This window comes from Daldinia childiae (assembly GCF_008694065.1).
Source record: "Daldinia childiae strain JS-1345 chromosome Unknown Scaffold8, whole genome shotgun sequence".
In the NCBI taxonomy this organism is placed as follows: Eukaryota; Fungi; Ascomycota; class Sordariomycetes; order Xylariales; family Hypoxylaceae; genus Daldinia; species Daldinia childiae.
This window is the reverse complement of record NW_022984649.1, coordinates 1,222,927-1,241,046: the sequence shown is the minus strand read 5'-3', so window position 1 is coordinate 1,241,046 and position 18,120 is coordinate 1,222,927. Positions and strand designations below refer to the sequence as shown.

The window sequence follows — 18,120 nt, the reverse complement described above, 5'->3', positions numbered from 1 at the left end:
ACCCCAGCATACCAAGCAGTCAAACGGCCGTATCGATGGAGCTCGTTCGAAACGACATCCAGAAAGAATTTCAAAAGTTCCAGTAATCATGGAGGTCTGTGCAAGGTTTACATATTATAAGGTAGTTATTCGTATATACATATGTATTATGCAGTATAGACCCAACCAAGTCTATGTGCATACAAGGCACTAACCTGTAAAGAGGCAGGTACCCTTTCAATAAACCATCTTTCCCCACGAAAGAATACATGATCTCTGTTGAGAAAGTGGAAAGAAGCATAGGGCAGTCGAAAGTCTGGGCAAGTCGGACCCTGTATTTAGGTACGGGGAGCTATATCCTTCAAATTCACTGTTTCCCCGGTACGTGACCAGATTGGTCCAATGTGATTGTACTTACCTTATGTAAGATTTATATGTACAAAATAAGTAGTTACCTTTAAAGACTTCCTTAATTTGAAGCTACCTTTTTTATACAAGGGTAAATCAAAACAACACGGTAAGCTCCAGCCACAACCTTGTCTAGCGTTGATTTAGTTTGCGGCTTGGTTACGGCGCAAAGACCCTCAAAATGCAGCCTCTTCGTTGTGGAATAATTGATTACTGAACAAAACATACCCTGAATAAAAGGGTACCATGCCTTAAATCCACCTTATCCACAATAGCTCGAGAAGCTATTCGGATTTTGATTATTGGTAATCCGATCCCTCCGAAGATGTCAAGGTAGTTGAGCATCGAGGTTTCACGATCCACGATCAAACGATCAACAATCACGAAATTCAGCCAGCGTTATTAACCTACCTAGGTAAAACTAATACCTTCAGCTCTCACGAAATTCGCGTATCCACACACACACACTCACACTCACACTCAGCCAAATTCTAGCCGCATCTTGGAAACGACCCCTGAATGGTTCAGTCCCAGCTTCACTTTCAATCATTCGGTCCTGACTTCTTACTACTCTCATAACAAACCGCCCCGCTCCTAAGACCGAGCCTATCAACTTGAAAGATAATTATGCAAGATACCCTTTTGAGATGCCATCCGCAACCAGCAATGACGAGTGGGACCTCCCACGCGTGAAGGCCTCCATCGGTTTCGAGGTAAGGCTTCTTCTCTATGCCGATATGTCTCGGACTCGGCTTGGGTGGATACAGACTAATTCTTACCTTATAGGATGATTCCCAGAGCTTGGCATCAGATGACCAAGACACAGGTAAGGCATCTCCTCGACGCTCTAGAGAATGCTCTAACTCCTACCAGAATTCTTTGACGTGAAATTCTATCCATACGGGGACGTCACACACGATCCAGTTTTTGCCGCAGTTAGCAAGAAGCATGTCGTAATATATCGACTCTCCAGCAAGATTGTACCTCCTTACGAGCTTGTTCAGCTCTTTAGGGACGATGATGTGAGTTCCGCTGCAGCTTATGTTGTCGCCATTGTAGCTTATAGAAATGTAGAAAGATGCATTAAACTGTAGTTGCACTTGGACTAAGGACCCCGAAACCGAAGTACCGTATCTATGTGTAGCTGGTAGAGACGCCAAAATCAAGGTCTACGATGTTGTTCAAGGTAAACTAGTAAAGGTCAGATATATGTTTATACACGGCCGTAGCTATTCCCCGGCTAATATCTTATAGGTCCTCGTAGGCCATGGAGGAGTGAGTTTAAAAGCAAGTTTGCTAGAATACCAGACTGACAAGACGTGGAGGAAATCAATGACCTTGCCACATGCCCAACAAATTTCCTCTTGATTGCATCCGCATCAGAAGATACTACCGTTCGAGTATGGAGTCTCGATCCTGCGCACTCTAAGCAACCATGTGTTTGCCTGCTTGCTGGCGAAGGTCACTCATCAGGGCTGTTGACAGTAGTATGTCTCCAAACGCTGTAGTAGTCCCCTTAGATGTTAACCTCTCTCAGGCATTTCACAATAGTGGCCGTTATGTTCTATCCGCCGGGCATGACAATGTTATCTGTCTGGTAAGAAATTTCATATCAGATCTTGGTCACGTATGTCTACCCAAGTAGTTTTATTAACGTATTATAGTGGACGCTCCCTGACTTGCCTCCTAAACCCAGTGGCAAAACCCCTTCGAAGCCAATAGTAATACATTACCCTCATTTCTTCACTTCGGAGGTGCACAGCGGCATTGTAGACTGGTAAGTCATCTTATAAAACCATGAGGAAAACTCTAATGAGATTAAGTGTGGCTTTTTTTGGTGACCTCATTCTCTCACGAGCCTGTCACGAGGATATAATTGTACTATGGCGAATTGAGGGATTCTCATCACACGACCCTCCCCCTGAAATTTCCGAGGCGCCTACTACGAGTGATACAGAACGCCTAACCCGCTCTGCCTTTTCCCCTGCGACAGCTTCAGCGTGTCCACCGCAGTATACTCGCTTATTAGAGTTTTGGACACCGCATTGTGGTCACCAATTCTACCTTCGCTTCAAGCTCTTCCACGACAAAGACAAGCATCCGGTCCTAGCATTTGGCAATGCAAAGGCCATGATTTTCTTCTGGGATCTAGCACGCCTGGGAAGTTATCACGACTTCATCAGTGAAGTTCGAGATCCCACTCGCGATAAGACTCAGCCAATCCAACGTCCGGGGTGGTTAGCGCCCATTCAGCATAGACACAAGGGCGATGCCGTTAGTAAGCTTAGGGATGCCGCTAGCGACAGAGAGTCGGTCGCGTCAGGACGCACTGGTAGCGTAGACGTCGAAACGCACCTTGATGTTAATACAAACTATTCTCAAGAGACGTTGGAGCAGTGGGAATTAAAGTACGACATGACACGTGTCGAGGAACCCATCAGAGCACACTCGCAGAGCAACGTTACTGTTAAGGACTTCGTTGGACGCCAGGTTGCTTGGAGCACCGGCGGCGAGTGGTGTGTTGTTGTCGGTAGCAAGAATCTGGCCATCATCCTGGAGCGATGGCATAAGAAAGACAGGACAGAAGATAAAGAAAAGAAGCCGAGCCAAGAACGACCAAATTAAAGATTGAATATTACTCTAATTGATTAAAATACCTCTTATATACTAGGAATATATTGAGTTAATGACCATTCAACCTTGATTCTACGGCGTTATGCGTGATCGAATTTGTATAGCATTCAAGGAGCGTATAAATTACAACATGCTGGTCTCGACTAACTTGAAAGAGTGGACAGTATTGATAATTCATTAGTGTGCTTCCCCTTAAGCTTTTCCTTTAGATTTTTTGACCGTGTATCATGCCACTTCAGATCATATAAATAGCCCCAATCGTCAATACATAGTATAACCATATTTGCCTGATACCCCCTAGAGCCTCTAGCCTCATGCTACTACACCCCAATATTAAACGCAGTACGGCAGATCGTTAATGTACTCGCATGCGGTGCCCTCCGGGCAGTCTCCACCATCCTACGCGGAACTGTCAGCCGAGAAGAAAAATAAGAGAAAATAGGAGGGTTTTATAGAATTACTTACGAGGAAACTGCCGTCAACATTACAGACGAGCCAGCCCGAGAAGTCGTACTTGCAGACGTAGGCTGGAGGCGTGCATAGCTCGGTTCCTTCGGGACCAACCCCGTAAGCAAGGGCTGTCGTGATGAAAGTTAGGACTGCGAGGAGCTTCATTTTGGATTTTGAAAGTGAGATTTTTAGGTGAGTGTCAGATGTCTAGATTTTGGGTGTAGGATGGTATGGTTGATAGGAGAGCAATAATTTCCTCTTGCCTAACCTCTTTCTTATACGATACCAGAGCTGTACGAACGGACTCTTCCAGTATACATCGTGAAGCAGCTACCTCAACGCAGTTCAGTGCTCGTTGTTTTCAGAGTTCGCCATGGTGGATAACGTCGTCATCTGGCGTAGTGAGCGGAATAGGTAACGAGCTAATATTTTGAGGTATGTTTTGGCGATTGAACCACCAAGGTGACCAGTTCTGCGTAACTCTATCCAAGATGACCCCATGTGAAATTTCCTTACATAGAGCTTCGGGTTTAGATTATATGATTAGAATAGACACCATTGGGTCACGATCAGCATCGCAGCATCATGACACAAGACGAGTAGATAGTAGCTAGACTAAACGGTAAAACACCTCTACGCAAGCCAGTAATCAAGTAAACAGCGAAGTTTTGTTCTATTGAATCAGTTATCGACGCGCTTCAAGCATACCTAGTCCGGACAGTTGAGCCCAATAACATACGTAGAGCTTCTATTTCATGTGATCCGTGTTATGAGGCTCGTTCTAGCCTTCAGCCCTATTGAGATGAGTAGCTGATACAGGAGTATAATTTTCTTAGCCCGTCGTAAGTCAACCAGAACTCCGGGAATAGGTCTAAGCGTTTTTGAGTTGAGGACCGTTTGCGGCGCTTTGACTAGATCGTAAACGTCACCGGCCTTAGTTATCCAGACACGGACCGGTTATAGTGGAAGTTTATACCTAGCTCCGGACTTCACATCGTTGACGTGCGGTCAGACTCTTGTCACATTACTAGCGGAACCTACGTTCGCTTTAGTATCATAAATGACATGACTAATGTAGTATTTGACGTGGAAGCTGGCTGTCACTAAACCACCTTTCTGATTCTCACCTTGATCAAACAGTAAATGTTTTCTCAGTTCTCCATACCACGTTGCATCTGATAGTTGAACGACGCGTTAATTTATAAAGTATAAAGAGAGTGTTCTCACCATCGTCCAAACTTCGGAATCTAAAATGTTAAAGAAATAAGAGTTGACAGCCGAGCAAAGTTCAACCTCAATGCCGACCAAACATGTCCGGTCTCACGTATTTGAACACCGGACCCCCAAATTTCATCACACACTACTCACACATTAACGTAACCGATGAGTCTATGTGTATCCTCCCGACCAGAATCCTCTACGTCAAATTTGCAAACGTTGGTATTTGGACTATTACGCTTTTAAGGGGATTCAGCGATATTACTGAGGCTACTAGGTTCTTGATCGCAAACATAGGTTTTGTAGCCTGAATATATATACCAAGCTCAAACTTAGCATTCGTGGCTTGGAAGTGTATGTGGGTGTGGGCTTGACCTAGAACTCGCTCGTACGCTCCTACTTGAGGATAATATCGTAGACGTAGCTTTTTAGGTTACTTTCGAAGATAGCCATAAAACCTCCGATGGAAGCATTGTCAATCATTATGAGAGAGGATTGAGTGGTGGGTTTTGGTCATGCCTGATCAATTAGGATCAAGCAAGGTCCATGTCTACTGGGGTTTAGAACAGGTGAGGACGGGTGAAAAACAGATAGAGAAATTCCATTGGCTCATGGAGTAGGTATAATTATTTTCGCTAAGTACGCAGTTGGAATTGTGAACTCTTCGAATAATGATATCTTCCGACAATAAAGTGTAGTATAACATATAGGTATTCCTTCAAGAGGTAGTATACCATAGACTACGTTTTTAACAATATACACTCTCAAAATTAAAGCTTTTGCCCACATTCATGGGTCATGGGGTTGTATCTAGTTTCTAGCTATATCAAGTTGAACATTTTAACTGTCCGGCGGTCACTATTAATTATATAAAATTTCCTTATGTATGAATGTAGCGCCTGAAGGAGATGATAGGCTTCAGCATGATTTACGTCTTGATTAATATTTATGTAATACTTAAAATTCCCCTGTTTATATCATCTTCCAATGGTGATATAACATTCCATCGTGAGCGTCATTGGAAATATACCAAGACTATATATAACTACGCATACACTCAAAGGTTCTAGTGGAATAACTCACCATACTCCTAGGAAGACATATATGATCCCAAGTTCAATAGATAGACATGTTACGAGAAATACATTAATCTCTTCGATATGTATAGCTGCAGTATAATAGTTTGTGGAATGAAGTCGGAACCAGTCTCTAACTTTCGTTATCTTTAAGTTCATAGGTACCTGTTTCTAATGTTGCATATAATATGCAGGTACCTGATACATTGAGTTAGAAGAACGTGGGAATCAATTCTCGCGGTGGGTTACCCCACCATACCCCACCAACACGCACAGGTTTTATAAGTGCAAATTCAAAGAAATATCACAACAGCAACAGCACCACAAATTGTGGTTAGGGCTTGTGGTTTAGTGGTATAATACTCCCTTAGCATGTGCGTGGTTTTGAAAATCACTTAGTACAACTTGGGAGTGGTCCGGGGTTCGATTCCCCGCGAGTCCAACTTTGAAGGTTAAATTCCTTCTATGCCATATCTTTTTTTGTCTATTTTTCTTTTTTATTAGTCTTGATCAAGTTTGGTTCTCAAACACTCTCTAGTTCTACCTAGGTAGTCTCTAAAGATTGAAGTGAAATTGAAGTGGGATTTAATCCTGACCTTCTCTCTCGTATGCGGATATGTCATACGCAATCTCTTTTACACAATTTGGAACATGGTGGTTACGGGACACGATGATTATTACTGTGTCTGATCTGCACAACTATCCTGCGTAAAATTTATATGCTGTTCGAGTCAAAATAGCATCCCGCTGTAGTACATATATGAGATTCTACTCATTGACAAATGACTATCGTATGACAACATGCGCTGGGCTCGGTAGTTTTGATATATGTTACTACACATGTAGTATAGAGCACGTTGTCTGCTGTATTACTATCCGAACACTGTCATCTCCTCTTGTCACAGTAAGAATGGCGAGAACGTGGCAAAGACGGGTGACGACAATCTTGTTTGTATATTAATATAAGGGATTTTTACTTATGATTGATTGCTTTTGCCAAAACGGACAAGCGCCTCCAGCAGGGCTGAGAGTATGTGCAATCATAGCAATCGAATATAGCATCAAATCCGGGTGTATGAAATCTCTAGATGTATGTATTACATACTAAGTAGTTCGCAGCATGTTGACGATGAGTTGCGCTGCGATAGGATCTAAATAATAAATAACAACAACAACAATTTTACTACTTAGACGCATTATGACCGAAGATAAAAATAGTGTCACTAAAGTCGAAAGGCTAGAATCACTAGCAGGTACCTGCTGAACCTGGGCAAGTAAGCGACATTCGCTGTAATCGCGCGGTAGAAACGGTAGAGACACGTCGGGCGTCTAAAGACAGAAATAGGAAGTCCAAAGGCTTTCGTTTCATGTTTCAGGTGTTCCAGTTGCCCCGAGAAGAAGCTTGAATTGAACTAATAGCCAATCAAATATCGTTTTTGTCTTGTTACGTAGCAAATTTAGATCACCGACATGGGAGGCCCCTGTTACCCCTCGGTACCCCTGAAAATCCATTTGGCGACTAACAAAGATTTGATAGGCTGTCTTGAGCTTTGATCTTTCTCAACCACATTTTCTTAGAGACTATCGAAATTCTTCCATAGTACAGCTTAAAGTTGTTTGGTCGATTGATGGCCTTTCTTTTTCTAGATGATGAATATAGAGCGTTATGGTATTAGTGCTAAGCTATATACCTATGTATTAGATACCTTGGTACACAATCTATTTAGTAAAATATATGGTTCCAATCCTCCCGAACGAACATGTCAACCAACCAATCCTTACAGCCATATCGGCACATAGTACCGCTGTCTGCTGATGAATACCAGGGCATACCTACTTCCTATTGCGAATACCAATAAACGCGATACGCTACTTACATGATAATACAACTACCCTTTGTGTGGCTATGGATCGCCTCTTGGCTACGATTCCTACAAGATCTGAATAAAAGCTTATTGTCTCCCCACTTACATATTGTAATGGTCTGTCACGGACAAGTTCCTTATTCCAAGTCACTGTTCATCCTTTCTTTGGTGTCTCTTATCCAGTCAGCGTTGATTGTTCTTTCTTTCTATTTTCCTTCCTCATCGTTCCTTTCTTGACTTGTTGTAGATTTAGACAATCACTTAAGCAGCCTATTATTTTATCTTATACACATACTTGCAGAAGCTTTGCCATTTTATTATTTTCGACCTACAATACGACTTCGTCATCGCTTTCTTCATTCACTTCTTTTGCCTCTTAAAATTACTTCGCTCCCTTACACCTAGTGTTCCCCTTCACTATTGAGAATTGGAAGTACAAGGGATTACAAGACGACACCTGCAATTTCCCAATATTTTATACAAATTGAGTTCGCTGCGCGATACACTTCTTTTCAGCAACCTATACCAACATGTTCATGAAATCGGTCAACACCGCCGCTGCGCTGGTAGCGGCATTCGTAGCACCGAAAGACCTCGATGTCAAAGACCCAAGTAAGTAATTACAATATCTTGATAGTATAACGCTGGACGGTTCATACTAATTGGTTTTCTAGCATCTATACGTGGTGTGGCTAGTACGCTTGCGCATGGGCTCATGTCATATTACTCCGGAAATGTGACGAACACCCCAGAGGTATGAGATACTACGATCCCCAATCCTGTATTCTTTGAGTTGGAGCTAACATATTACCCCTTTAGAGCATTGCAGTTTTCCCTGAACCATATTGTAAGACCTGCGGACACCCCTCCTGGTTTCTTGCTGCTTGAATTGCTGCTAACTGATCTAAATAGACTGGTGGGAAGCAGGTGCAGCCTGGGGAGCCATGCTGGATTATTCCCATTACACGGGTGATTCTAGCTACGATGAAGTCATTACACAGGCCCTACTATCTCAAGTTGGGCCTAAGTTTGATTTGATGTCGCCATTGCATTTTGGCTCCGAAGGGAACGACGACCAGGCTTTCTGGTCTTTCTCTATTCTTAACGCCGCTGAGCGGAATTTTCCCCAGCCTGACGACAGTATTCCCCCTTGGCTCGATATCGCAGAAAACATCTGGAACACGATGGTTGTTAGGTGGAATACGACCAACTGCGGAGGCGGACTTCTTTGGCAAATCTTCGAGGATAACCCGAACGGCATGAAATATAAGAACAGCGTTTCCAATGGCGGTTTCTTTCAATTGTCGGCACGCCTTGCACGGGCAACCGGCAATGACACGTATTTCGAGTGGGCTAAGAAAGTGTGGGATTGGTCTGAGAAGATTGGTTTCATAGATCAGGACTACAACGTTTACGATGGTGCTGGCGTCGAAGATGATTGCGCTGAGATCAACAAACTATCATTCTCATATTCCCAGGGAATTTATATGTATGGAGCCTCTGTCCTTTACAACTACACGAAGGGCGACAAGACGTGGGGAGCTCGCACGACCGGCCTCCTGAAAGCAGCAGACTCTTACTTCAGCCCCTACCCGAACGCGACTAACATCATGTTCGAGCACGCCTGCGAACCGTACGAGCTCTGCAACAATGACATGAAATCATTTAAGGGCTACCTTTCGCGCTTCATGTGGGCGACGTCACGAATGATGCCTTCCACGTCAAACCAAGTTCAGTCTTTGTTGAATACCTCCGCCGTTGCAGCTGGTAAAGCTTGCTCTGGAGGACAGAATGGTACTGTATGTGGGCAGAAGTGGTATACCGGTGGTTTTGACGGTGTAACAGGACTGGGCCAGCAGTTGACGGCGTTGGAGACGGTCCAGGGGCTTCTCTCTCAGCAGGCGCTTCCTCCGTTCAAGGCCGGTGAGATCAAGCACGTCAAGGGCACAGGAAAGGTACCGCCGAAGCCGGCTGGCAAGTAATTAATACTTGCGCACTTGGTTCGCTACCCTGTCAAAACTTGATCGGAAGCATATTTCTAAGCCTTGCATGATGGGATGATTTTGAATATATTAGATGGAGCATGAGCATAAGCATAGTAGGTGGTTGGCGTTTGGGTTTTCCCTACTTTCGGCTGCTTGGATTGAGAGGTGGGTTGATATCAATTTAAAGATACACACAAACACTTGAGGAAAAGCTTTGCTTCATTCTGGAAGAAACTCCATATTCAAGACTAGATGTATTATTATTGTTATTGGATAATTCAAATATATATTAATTTTTTATAAACTCTTGTAAATGTAGATTTGCCATGACTGAAATACAGCTATCGTCTACCTCAGTATATGACTAATAAATCTAAGATACATAGACTAGTATAATATGCGTTCAAAGGTAGAAAAAGGGGGGGTACACAAGACCCATTTAAATGTGGAGGTCGTAACCCTCCGATCGGCAGCCGGATTCAATGTTGCAATATGACGGACAATTCTACATAAGCTAAAGATGCTAATAAAATCAAATAAATCAAATCTTTAAGACAAGATTGGACCCATGAGGTGACTCAACTACCATCTATAAAATAAGCTAAGAAATAAGAAATTAATAAGTCGACCTATTTGTACAAGTGACTTCTTGTATCTATCAAAAAAAGCCAAGTGTTTTTTTTTATAATCTCGACTATCATGTCTCCTTTCAATCTTCAGACCTGTGCAAGGTCCAATATTCTAGCATTGGAACCGTATCGCTGTGCGCGAGAGTAAGACCTAACCAAAAACTTATCTATTGATAAACAACCGAATACTCACACTCATTATAGTGACTATAAGGACGATGGCACAAACATTCTTCTTGATGCTAACGAGAATGCTATTGGACCATCCTTGACAGCAGATGCTGTATCAGCTGTGTCTAAGGGCTCTGGGGTCGAGATAGACTTCCTAGGACTACACAGATATCCAGACCCGCACCAAAGGGATCTAAAACAGCTGCTCTGCAATCTGAGGAACACTCACCACCACACAGATAAAAATATAACACCGGACAATCTGTTTGTCGGTGTTGGTAGTGATGAGGCTATCGATGCATTGCTGAGATGTTTCTGCGTTCCCGGTCAAGACCGCATCTTAGTATGCCCCCCAACGTACGGAATGTACTCTGTGTCAGCACAGGTCAACGATGTTGGACTAGTTAAAGTTCCTCTTTTGCCGGCGCCGACGTTTGGAGTTGACGTAGCTAAAGTGCTAGAGGCGCTCTCGACGGAGCAGAATATCAAGCTTATCTACTTATGCTCACCGGGAAACCCGACCGGATCGCTACTAGACAAGGAAGATATAAAACAGATTTTGGAGCACCCAACGTGGAACGGCATAGTAGTCGTTGATGAGGCATACGTCGACTTTGCGCCTGAAGGTTCTTCGTTGGCGGAATGGGTTGCTGAATGGCCTAACCTAGTCGTCATGCAGACGCTCTCAAAGGCGTTCGGCATGGCGGGCATCCGACTCGGAGCGGCGTTCGCAGCGCCGCCGGTCGCGCAACTCCTCAACAATATTAAAGCGCCATACAATGTCTCCAGTCCGACTAGCGCGTTGGCATCATACGTCGCTTCGGACGAAGGCCTAGCGACGATGCGCGCAAACAGGGAGAAGATTGTGCAACAAAGGGAGAGGTTACTCAAAGAGCTGCCTAAAGTTAAGGGTATAGGACGACTACGCGGCGGAACGAGCAGTAACTTCCTGCTTTTCGAGATGCTGAACGCGGAGGGTAAACCGGATAATGTGACCGCGCTGGCGGTGTACGAGACGCTAGCAGAGAATAAGGGCGTCGTGGTGCGGTTCAGGGGTAAGGAGCACGGGTGTCTGGGATGCTTACGGGTCACGGTCGGGACGGAAGACGAGGTCACTAGATTCCTAAAAGCTATAGAACAGGCGCTTGCCGAGATCAACGGACACAAGACGGAGGTACCGGCAGATGAGGCGAAAAGAGAGGCTGAGGCGAATGGTGTTGTGGGATAGACGGTTGGATGGTTAAGACATAAAAAGGACCAGATAGATGAAAATGGGCTTATACATTTAGGAGAGGGGGTCTGTTACCTGGTTGAGTTTTACGTACTTTATGAAAACTAGATAAATTCTTTGGCTATGATAAAATAGAGAAGTCGTACATCTTAAACGTTTTTATTTACTACATCCTACACTGAATAAGTACCTAACCTAAGGCCAGACGAAGTGACTGAAGTTATTTGCTTAATTGCATATATGCCTGTTTGATTGTAGCTAGGACCCAATCAAACGGGCACTAAATTTTGCAAATTGCATATACCGACGTAATTCCTACTTGTGAATTCCATGGGCTTCCTCTCACTCGAAAATAAAAATCTATGAAGTTTATGAAATTTTACAGCCTCATTGCGCTATCATTCTATTCGAAAATATTTCTCAGGTGAAAATAAAAAGAACTTCTCATAAGAGATTGGAAGTAAGGAGGTAGTGCTCAAAATGCACATTGAAGAAATATCAGATGAGGTTGCGGAACGCCTCAAGCTCTCTCAGGCCGAGGGCGAAAAATCACAGTTGCAAGAGCAAGAAATTGCACAATCATCATCACAAGATGCCTCAGCACCCATATCAGCCGCTGTATTTCCAGAACCGGAGCCCGTCAATAAAAAGTCCATAGACGAGATTGTTGCGGACCTGAAGAAGACACCCTTTTTCATGACGGAGCTAGAAGAGAATGACCAAACTGAGGCATTCAAGGCGCTTGCATATGAGGGTACTCCCTTAGAAAACGGTTCCGAATTCAAGGAACGCGGCAACGAGTGCTTCCGCGAGAAGCGCTGGGCTGACGCAAAAGAATTCTACACGAAAGGTGTGCTGATACTTGCGGCCGAGGAGCGCAAGCGTGTTAAGGGCGAGCACGATCCTGAGGTAAAGGAGGAAGAGGTTCAGGAGCAAAAACGAGTACTGGAGTCCTTATACATCAACCGCGCGGCCTGTCATCTAGAGCTGAAAAACTACCGCAGCTGCTGGCTAGATTGCGCCGCGGCCCTGCGCCTTAACGACAAGAACCTCAAGGCATACTACCGGTCGGCCAGGGCGTTCCTAGCCGTCGGCCGCATCGCCGAAGCAGACGACGCATGTGCACGAGGTCTAGCCCTCGACGAGAACAACGGCCCCCTGAAAGCAGTCGCGCGCGACATCGTCAAGAAGCACGAGGAAGTAACCGCGAAGCAGAAAAAGGAAGCCGAGAGACTAGCAACAGAGAAGCGCCGAGAAATCCTCGTCAAGGTGGCTCTCAAGAGCCGCGAAATCAAAACCCGGACTACGGCCCAACCGCCCGAGATGGAAGACGCGGGTATCAGACTAGTCCCGGACCCGGACGATCCGCGCAGCGCTCTTAGCTTCCCGACCGTGCTGCTGTACCCCGCGCACCTCGAGTCCGACTTCATCAAGGCGTTCGAGGAGACGGCGGCGCTGGCGGATCATCTGAGCTACGTGTTTCCGCTGCCGTGGGACGTGGCGCGCGAGTATACGCTGGACGGCGTCGAGTGCTATATGGAGACGGCGGCGGGCGGGCTGGTCAAAGTCGGCAAGAAAGTCCCGCTGCTGAAGATGCTGGCGGGGGGCAAGGTCGAGGTCGTGGATGAGGTGGTGAGGGTTTTTGTGCTGCCTAAGGCTAGGGCGGCGGCGTGGGTGCTGGAGTTTAAGGAGAAGAGGAGGGCGGAGAGGGGTGGGGGGTAGGGGGTTTGTAGTCTGTTGAAATGAGTAGATGATAGAAGAAGAAGAATATAGTAAAAAGAGTTGCTGTTCATGTGTTTATTCAAGTGTTGTTCGAGATTGTTTGTATGTCTATACTTATATCTCTGTATAGGAGTAGTGCCGTCAGGAGTATTGTCTTGTCTTGTCTTTTACTATTTCGCATTCAACTAAACACATAACAGGATAACCCATAGATAGATACCTAGGTAAGTAGGTAGATAAAACGATCGCTTGTCTAGATACATTGTAGAACGCCGCCACCGCCGCCGCCGCCATGCCCCATTTTGACCGCAAATACTCCAGGTCCTTTCCCCATTTTAGCCCATCCGATTTGATGCGTCTATCCCAGAAAACAAAGTTGTCTAACCGCCTTTCCCCTTACTATCTACGCCAACCTCCCCTTTTCTCTCTGTTTGAGACCGTCTACGAAGTAGCTAGCTAGTTGTCTTGCTTTTCTAGCTACGTCGAATTCGATCTCACCCTCTTAACCCGCGGGAACGACCCATCGCGTGGCGAACTCATTCCTGATGTCGTCGTGCTGCTGCTACCGCCAGCCTTAATCCCTCGCTGGTCCCCGACGCTGAGGTTCATCAGGAGCAGCGCTGCGTTCTTGTCCGCGCCTCCTACCACCGGGGAGTCACTCGGCGATGCCTGTTTTATCTTGCTACTGTTGCTGCGGGGCTTCTCCGCCGCAGCCTCGTTCGCCGTAGATATCTTCGTCGAGGCGTTGCCGTGCGTCTCGTACTCGGCTTCTACGTGCTCGGCTGATCGCTTGCTGCCGCCCCGCCATGGCTGCGGGTGGGGATGCGAGGTCCGGGGCGATAGGGGGTACGGTTGTATATGTGTTTCTGTGGTGAAGCGCGGGACGGCGCTGAGCCAGGGGCTTGGGCCGGGTGGGACGTAGTGCCGTGGTGATACTACGTTGGCGGGCGTCCATCCGCTGCTCGTGGGTCGGAGGGATGGGGCTGTTACTACTGATGGCAGCGGTGGTGGCTGGATGGGGGAGTATGCGTAACGATTGCGGTGGCCGGGCTCCGAGGTTATAGGAGATGTGTCGCTATCCGGGTCCGTGGTATACGGGCTGCTGGGGGTTGCGAGAGCCTTCTGGATTGGACGGCGGCGATAGTATGAGTGGTTATGGCTGTGTCTGATTTCGTCGTAGGGATTTCGAAATAAAGGTCGTCGATCCTGGGCTGGGCTGGCTAGGCTGTTATTGCTAGCAGCGGCGGCCGAGTTGCTACATAATCTGCGGAAATGCTCTGCTTCTCTGGTAGATTGGACTACGGTAGCTGGGTCGATGATCATGCGGCTATACTCTGGCGCTTCCGAAGGCGTGCAGTGGGAGGGGAAGTCGGGGCCGAAAATGGGTATCAGGGCCCCTGCGATATTGTGGCAGAAGGTTGCGCATACGGCTTTGGCACAGTAGTATGGCATCCAATAACCTTTTTTTTTCGTGGAATAAATGTAAGTTTATGCTTGAGAAAAGGGGCTTTATGCATATCACATACCTTGGGCCATGATAGAACCCCCCGTGATGCTGTGCGTTATGTCCTTGAGCCCAGGGTTTAAGTTCAACATCTTGGCCGGCGTCGTCTACGATTTTGGTTAGTTCTTAGTTTAAAAACGAGTTCCTTATTCGTTGAAGCTAGGGGCGAGCTAACCTTGGGGTATTTACAGCACTTAAAGAAAGGAGTCATGCGGACGAGGCCGACATTGTAATCCCACATGACGGTATATTCGGTCTCGTCCCCGGGCACTTTGAAAGTATACTGGAAAACTACGTTCGGGTCAACAAATCGATTACCGCATCTTAGGGTATTATGCCTCTTTTTTTCTCTTTTTCTTTTTGGTTTATTCTGGTTATTTACCTTCGAAGCTTTCTCGGCCTGTCTTCTGGAAGAAATCCTTCTTCCCGCTGTTGTAGGGGATGTGCCGGGAATGGTCCTGTATGTTCCCGAAGAAACGGACGCGAAATTGCCGGACTTGGCGGAGCGAAGCCTCGTCTAGATTCTCGAATGGGGGAAAATTGACAGCTCCCTTAGGTCTACTCGTAGGCAAAAGAGCCGCACTCTTCGGTATCTTCTGCTTAGCCATTCTGTGATCATCTAAAAGACCCGACTCGTCTGGGAGAGAAGCCGTTGGGGATGACGACGAGGCTGGGCTTGGAGGAAACCTGTTGATTGGTGGCCCTGGAGGGGCGGGATTAAGAAGAGACGCCAGTGACAGCATGGCGGTGAGAAGCAGTGGGGACAAGATGTCTCGAATACGGATAGAGTACTGATGCAAGCAAAGTTGCGGATGGCTATCTACGAAAAGGTCCGTGGGAAGAACTAGGTAAGGAGACTCAAGACAGACAGTGCTTGCAGCGGCAAGTCAGAAAGGAGAGAGAGGAAACCAAGTCCTTTTTGAACTTGGCAAACAGACGAACTATTGAAGCACGCCCTCGCGAGACGGCGAGCCCATGCTGGTACAAGGGGACCGAGATTGCTTCCTTTCTTGACTGTACCCAGTCATGCAGCTCTCTGCAGAGCACTTGAGCGGTGTCCGGTGCTGCCTTGGTGATCGTGGTATTCGGTGCAGCGTTCTTTGTTGAAGATGTCTTGGAATCGACCTGTGAGAGTAGAGGAGCTCGTTTGTGTATACCCACCGCTCCTTAAAAGATCGAGGTTAAAGCCACCAAAGTGATAGATGACGAGAGGTAGGCCACGCGAGGGAGGGGACGAGCGAAGCAGTTCTAACTAAGTTACCTTGTACGTATCAACGAGGGCGGATCGGGGGATGATTAAAATTGGGGACGACAGGAAACCGTTAGCCGGCAGGACAGCGTCGTAGGTGATTAGTTTCGGAGGCAGAGAACTCAGAATACCAGAGAGAGAGATGCGTTCGATTCCGGAGCCTTGCCGACGAGATAGTCCCAGGCGGTACCAGGTGTATCACGTCGATCGGTGGATTATAGGACAGCATCGAGGTAAGGTAGGTTTCAATACATCTCACCAGTTCTGACTCCGGCCCAAAAGGGGCGACCACAGGCGACCGCATGACGCATCGGACCTGTAGCTAGAGACAGCAAATGAGTTTGACACAGCAAATACTTCAGCACAGAGACCCCCAAACAAGGACCAGGCTTGTTTGGGAATCCATATGGGAGTTTTGACAGAAAGCAACCTCACGGGAAGCTGCAGATAGTGCCGTCCAAGTTACTAGGGCCAGGCGGTTTCTCAAGAGGGTAGAACAAAGAAAAGGCCAGTGATAAGCATATTGAGCCCTAGACAACGATTGCTAGACTCGACACACGTGTACCCAGTGCCTCCCCATCCTGTAGGAGGGTAGGCCTAGGATGTCACGGCGGAACATGTCACCCACGCCATTCTTTGCTGTTCTTCTCTATTTAAGACAGAAAGCGAGAAGAAGTCTTGGGCTTGACCGCCGCAAAGGCGACTCACCTGGTGGAGAGCTCTGTGCCTATCCGGGGACCACGTAAGGACTCTTTCTCTCGGTTGAAAGAATTCCCTGAGTATTTCGAGAAGCAACTGAAGCACTACAAGGGGCTTCCCGTCGGCAATGGGTGTCGTGAATGCGGAGATTGCAGCTGTCACCACATATAGCTTATGCTTTCTACGAGAGTCAGAGCCGTCTACGGGTAATAATACTTCCCAGGGCAACACAGAGGCGGATCCCGTATCAATATTGCCCCATCGAGGTATATATGGACCGTGTCATCAATAGTCTATTGAATAGAGATCAACACATTGGTTGTAAGGAGTTCTTGCGTAACTTGAATACATGTGACAAGCCTCGCAGAAGGGACGTCTAAGTTAGTTGGATGAATGGACTTGAAAGATGATTACGGCGTACCTGGACGACTTGACGAGAAGATTAGTTACCCCTCTTCATTTGATTCCGCGATCATAGACTAGACCGAATAGTAATCATCTGTTCACCTTACAAGCACGCCCGGAAGCTCAGTAGTAGTAGTAGTTGAGCGGTCGGTAAGCTACCTTCGTGGGACACCTAAGGCTCGAGTCATAGCTCCCCCTGGACCTGTCTCTCAACAAGTTGTGGTTCTGACTACACTAGAACCTGCGGCTTTCCGATATGCTACCAGACTATACAGTACCAAGCAGATTGCATGGCATGATCGCAAATGCGAATCTAACAAACAGGTATAGTAAGGAGATAGTATACATACAGTATTAAATACCTAAGAGTAGCAGTACTAAGCAAGGGCAAGCAATAATATAACTATATACCTATTCAGCGAAGAGAAAACTCCATGTCTGCTATATTCACTCTTGCGATGTTCTTGTACTGTCGAAAGGCCATGTCAGGGCTGGAGTGCCCCACCGGTTCCGGTAGACGGGAACTTGGAAAGGGTATCCTGGCTACCATTATAGGAGACTTTTGAATAGACGCGGAAGATGGAACCGGCGGCAAAGAAGGCAGATGGCATGGACTAAACGATCCTGCCTCGTCGGATTTTCTGGCCTCCTGTACTTCCCAAAGGGGGTAAGCTTGAGGCTCATCAAGGCCGGTTCGGGTAAGATAGAAGGATTCAGGGCGATGATTGCCATGCTGTCTGCAGTGGTACGGCGTAGGATGGATTGGCAGGAGAAGTGGCTCCGCGACTTCTCATCATCATGCGTGGTGCGACTTTGGCAACAAAAAAGCTACGGGGACGTACAGTTCGACTTCGGGAAATTTTACGTCTCGTTACATTTTGGGAAACATTGCTAA

General features: G+C 46.5%; 5 protein-coding genes across 5 annotated transcripts; 4 read left to right on the top strand and 1 right to left on the bottom strand.

Annotated features, from left to right (window-relative positions):
• Window positions 1-1,034: 1,034 nt before the first annotated feature.
• Window positions 1,035-3,012, top strand: GL218_07105 (Polycomb protein eed-A; the record flags this gene model as incomplete). The annotated part of the gene is made up of 9 exons (XM_033583850.1): window positions 1,035-1,100; window positions 1,174-1,213; window positions 1,261-1,409; window positions 1,462-1,587; window positions 1,642-1,662; window positions 1,713-1,874; window positions 1,925-1,984; window positions 2,052-2,164; window positions 2,211-3,012. 9 exons carry the CDS (start codon window positions 1,035-1,037, stop codon window positions 3,010-3,012), a joined length of 1,539 nt encoding a protein of 512 aa, XP_033433199.1.
• A 5,148-nt stretch (window positions 3,013-8,160) lies between these two features.
• Window positions 8,161-9,612, top strand: GL218_07104 (Mannan endo-1,6-alpha-mannosidase DCW1; the record flags this gene model as incomplete). The annotated part of the gene is made up of 4 exons (XM_033583849.1): window positions 8,161-8,242; window positions 8,305-8,384; window positions 8,450-8,477; window positions 8,543-9,612. 4 exons carry the CDS (start codon window positions 8,161-8,163, stop codon window positions 9,610-9,612), a joined length of 1,260 nt encoding a protein of 419 aa, XP_033433198.1.
• A 702-nt stretch (window positions 9,613-10,314) lies between these two features.
• Window positions 10,315-11,643, top strand: GL218_07103 (Histidinol-phosphate aminotransferase; the record flags this gene model as incomplete). Its single annotated transcript, XM_033583848.1, has 2 exons — window positions 10,315-10,388; window positions 10,449-11,643. The coding sequence occupies 2 exons, from the start codon at window positions 10,315-10,317 to the stop codon at window positions 11,641-11,643; spliced, it is 1,269 nt and encodes a 422-aa protein (XP_033433197.1).
• A 483-nt stretch (window positions 11,644-12,126) lies between these two features.
• On the top strand, window positions 12,127-13,368 carry GL218_07102 (Hsp70/Hsp90 co-chaperone cns1; the record flags this gene model as incomplete). Its single annotated transcript, XM_033583847.1, has 1 exon — window positions 12,127-13,368. The coding sequence occupies one exon, from the start codon at window positions 12,127-12,129 to the stop codon at window positions 13,366-13,368; it is 1,242 nt and encodes a 413-aa protein (XP_033433196.1).
• A 477-nt stretch (window positions 13,369-13,845) lies between these two features.
• Window positions 13,846-15,615, bottom strand: GL218_07101 (uncharacterized protein; the record flags this gene model as incomplete). Its single annotated transcript, XM_033583846.1, has 4 exons — window positions 13,846-14,828; window positions 14,895-14,979; window positions 15,048-15,163; window positions 15,255-15,615. The coding sequence occupies 4 exons, from the start codon at window positions 15,613-15,615 to the stop codon at window positions 13,846-13,848; spliced, it is 1,545 nt and encodes a 514-aa protein (XP_033433195.1).
• Between the last annotated feature and the right edge of the window lie 2,505 nt (window positions 15,616-18,120).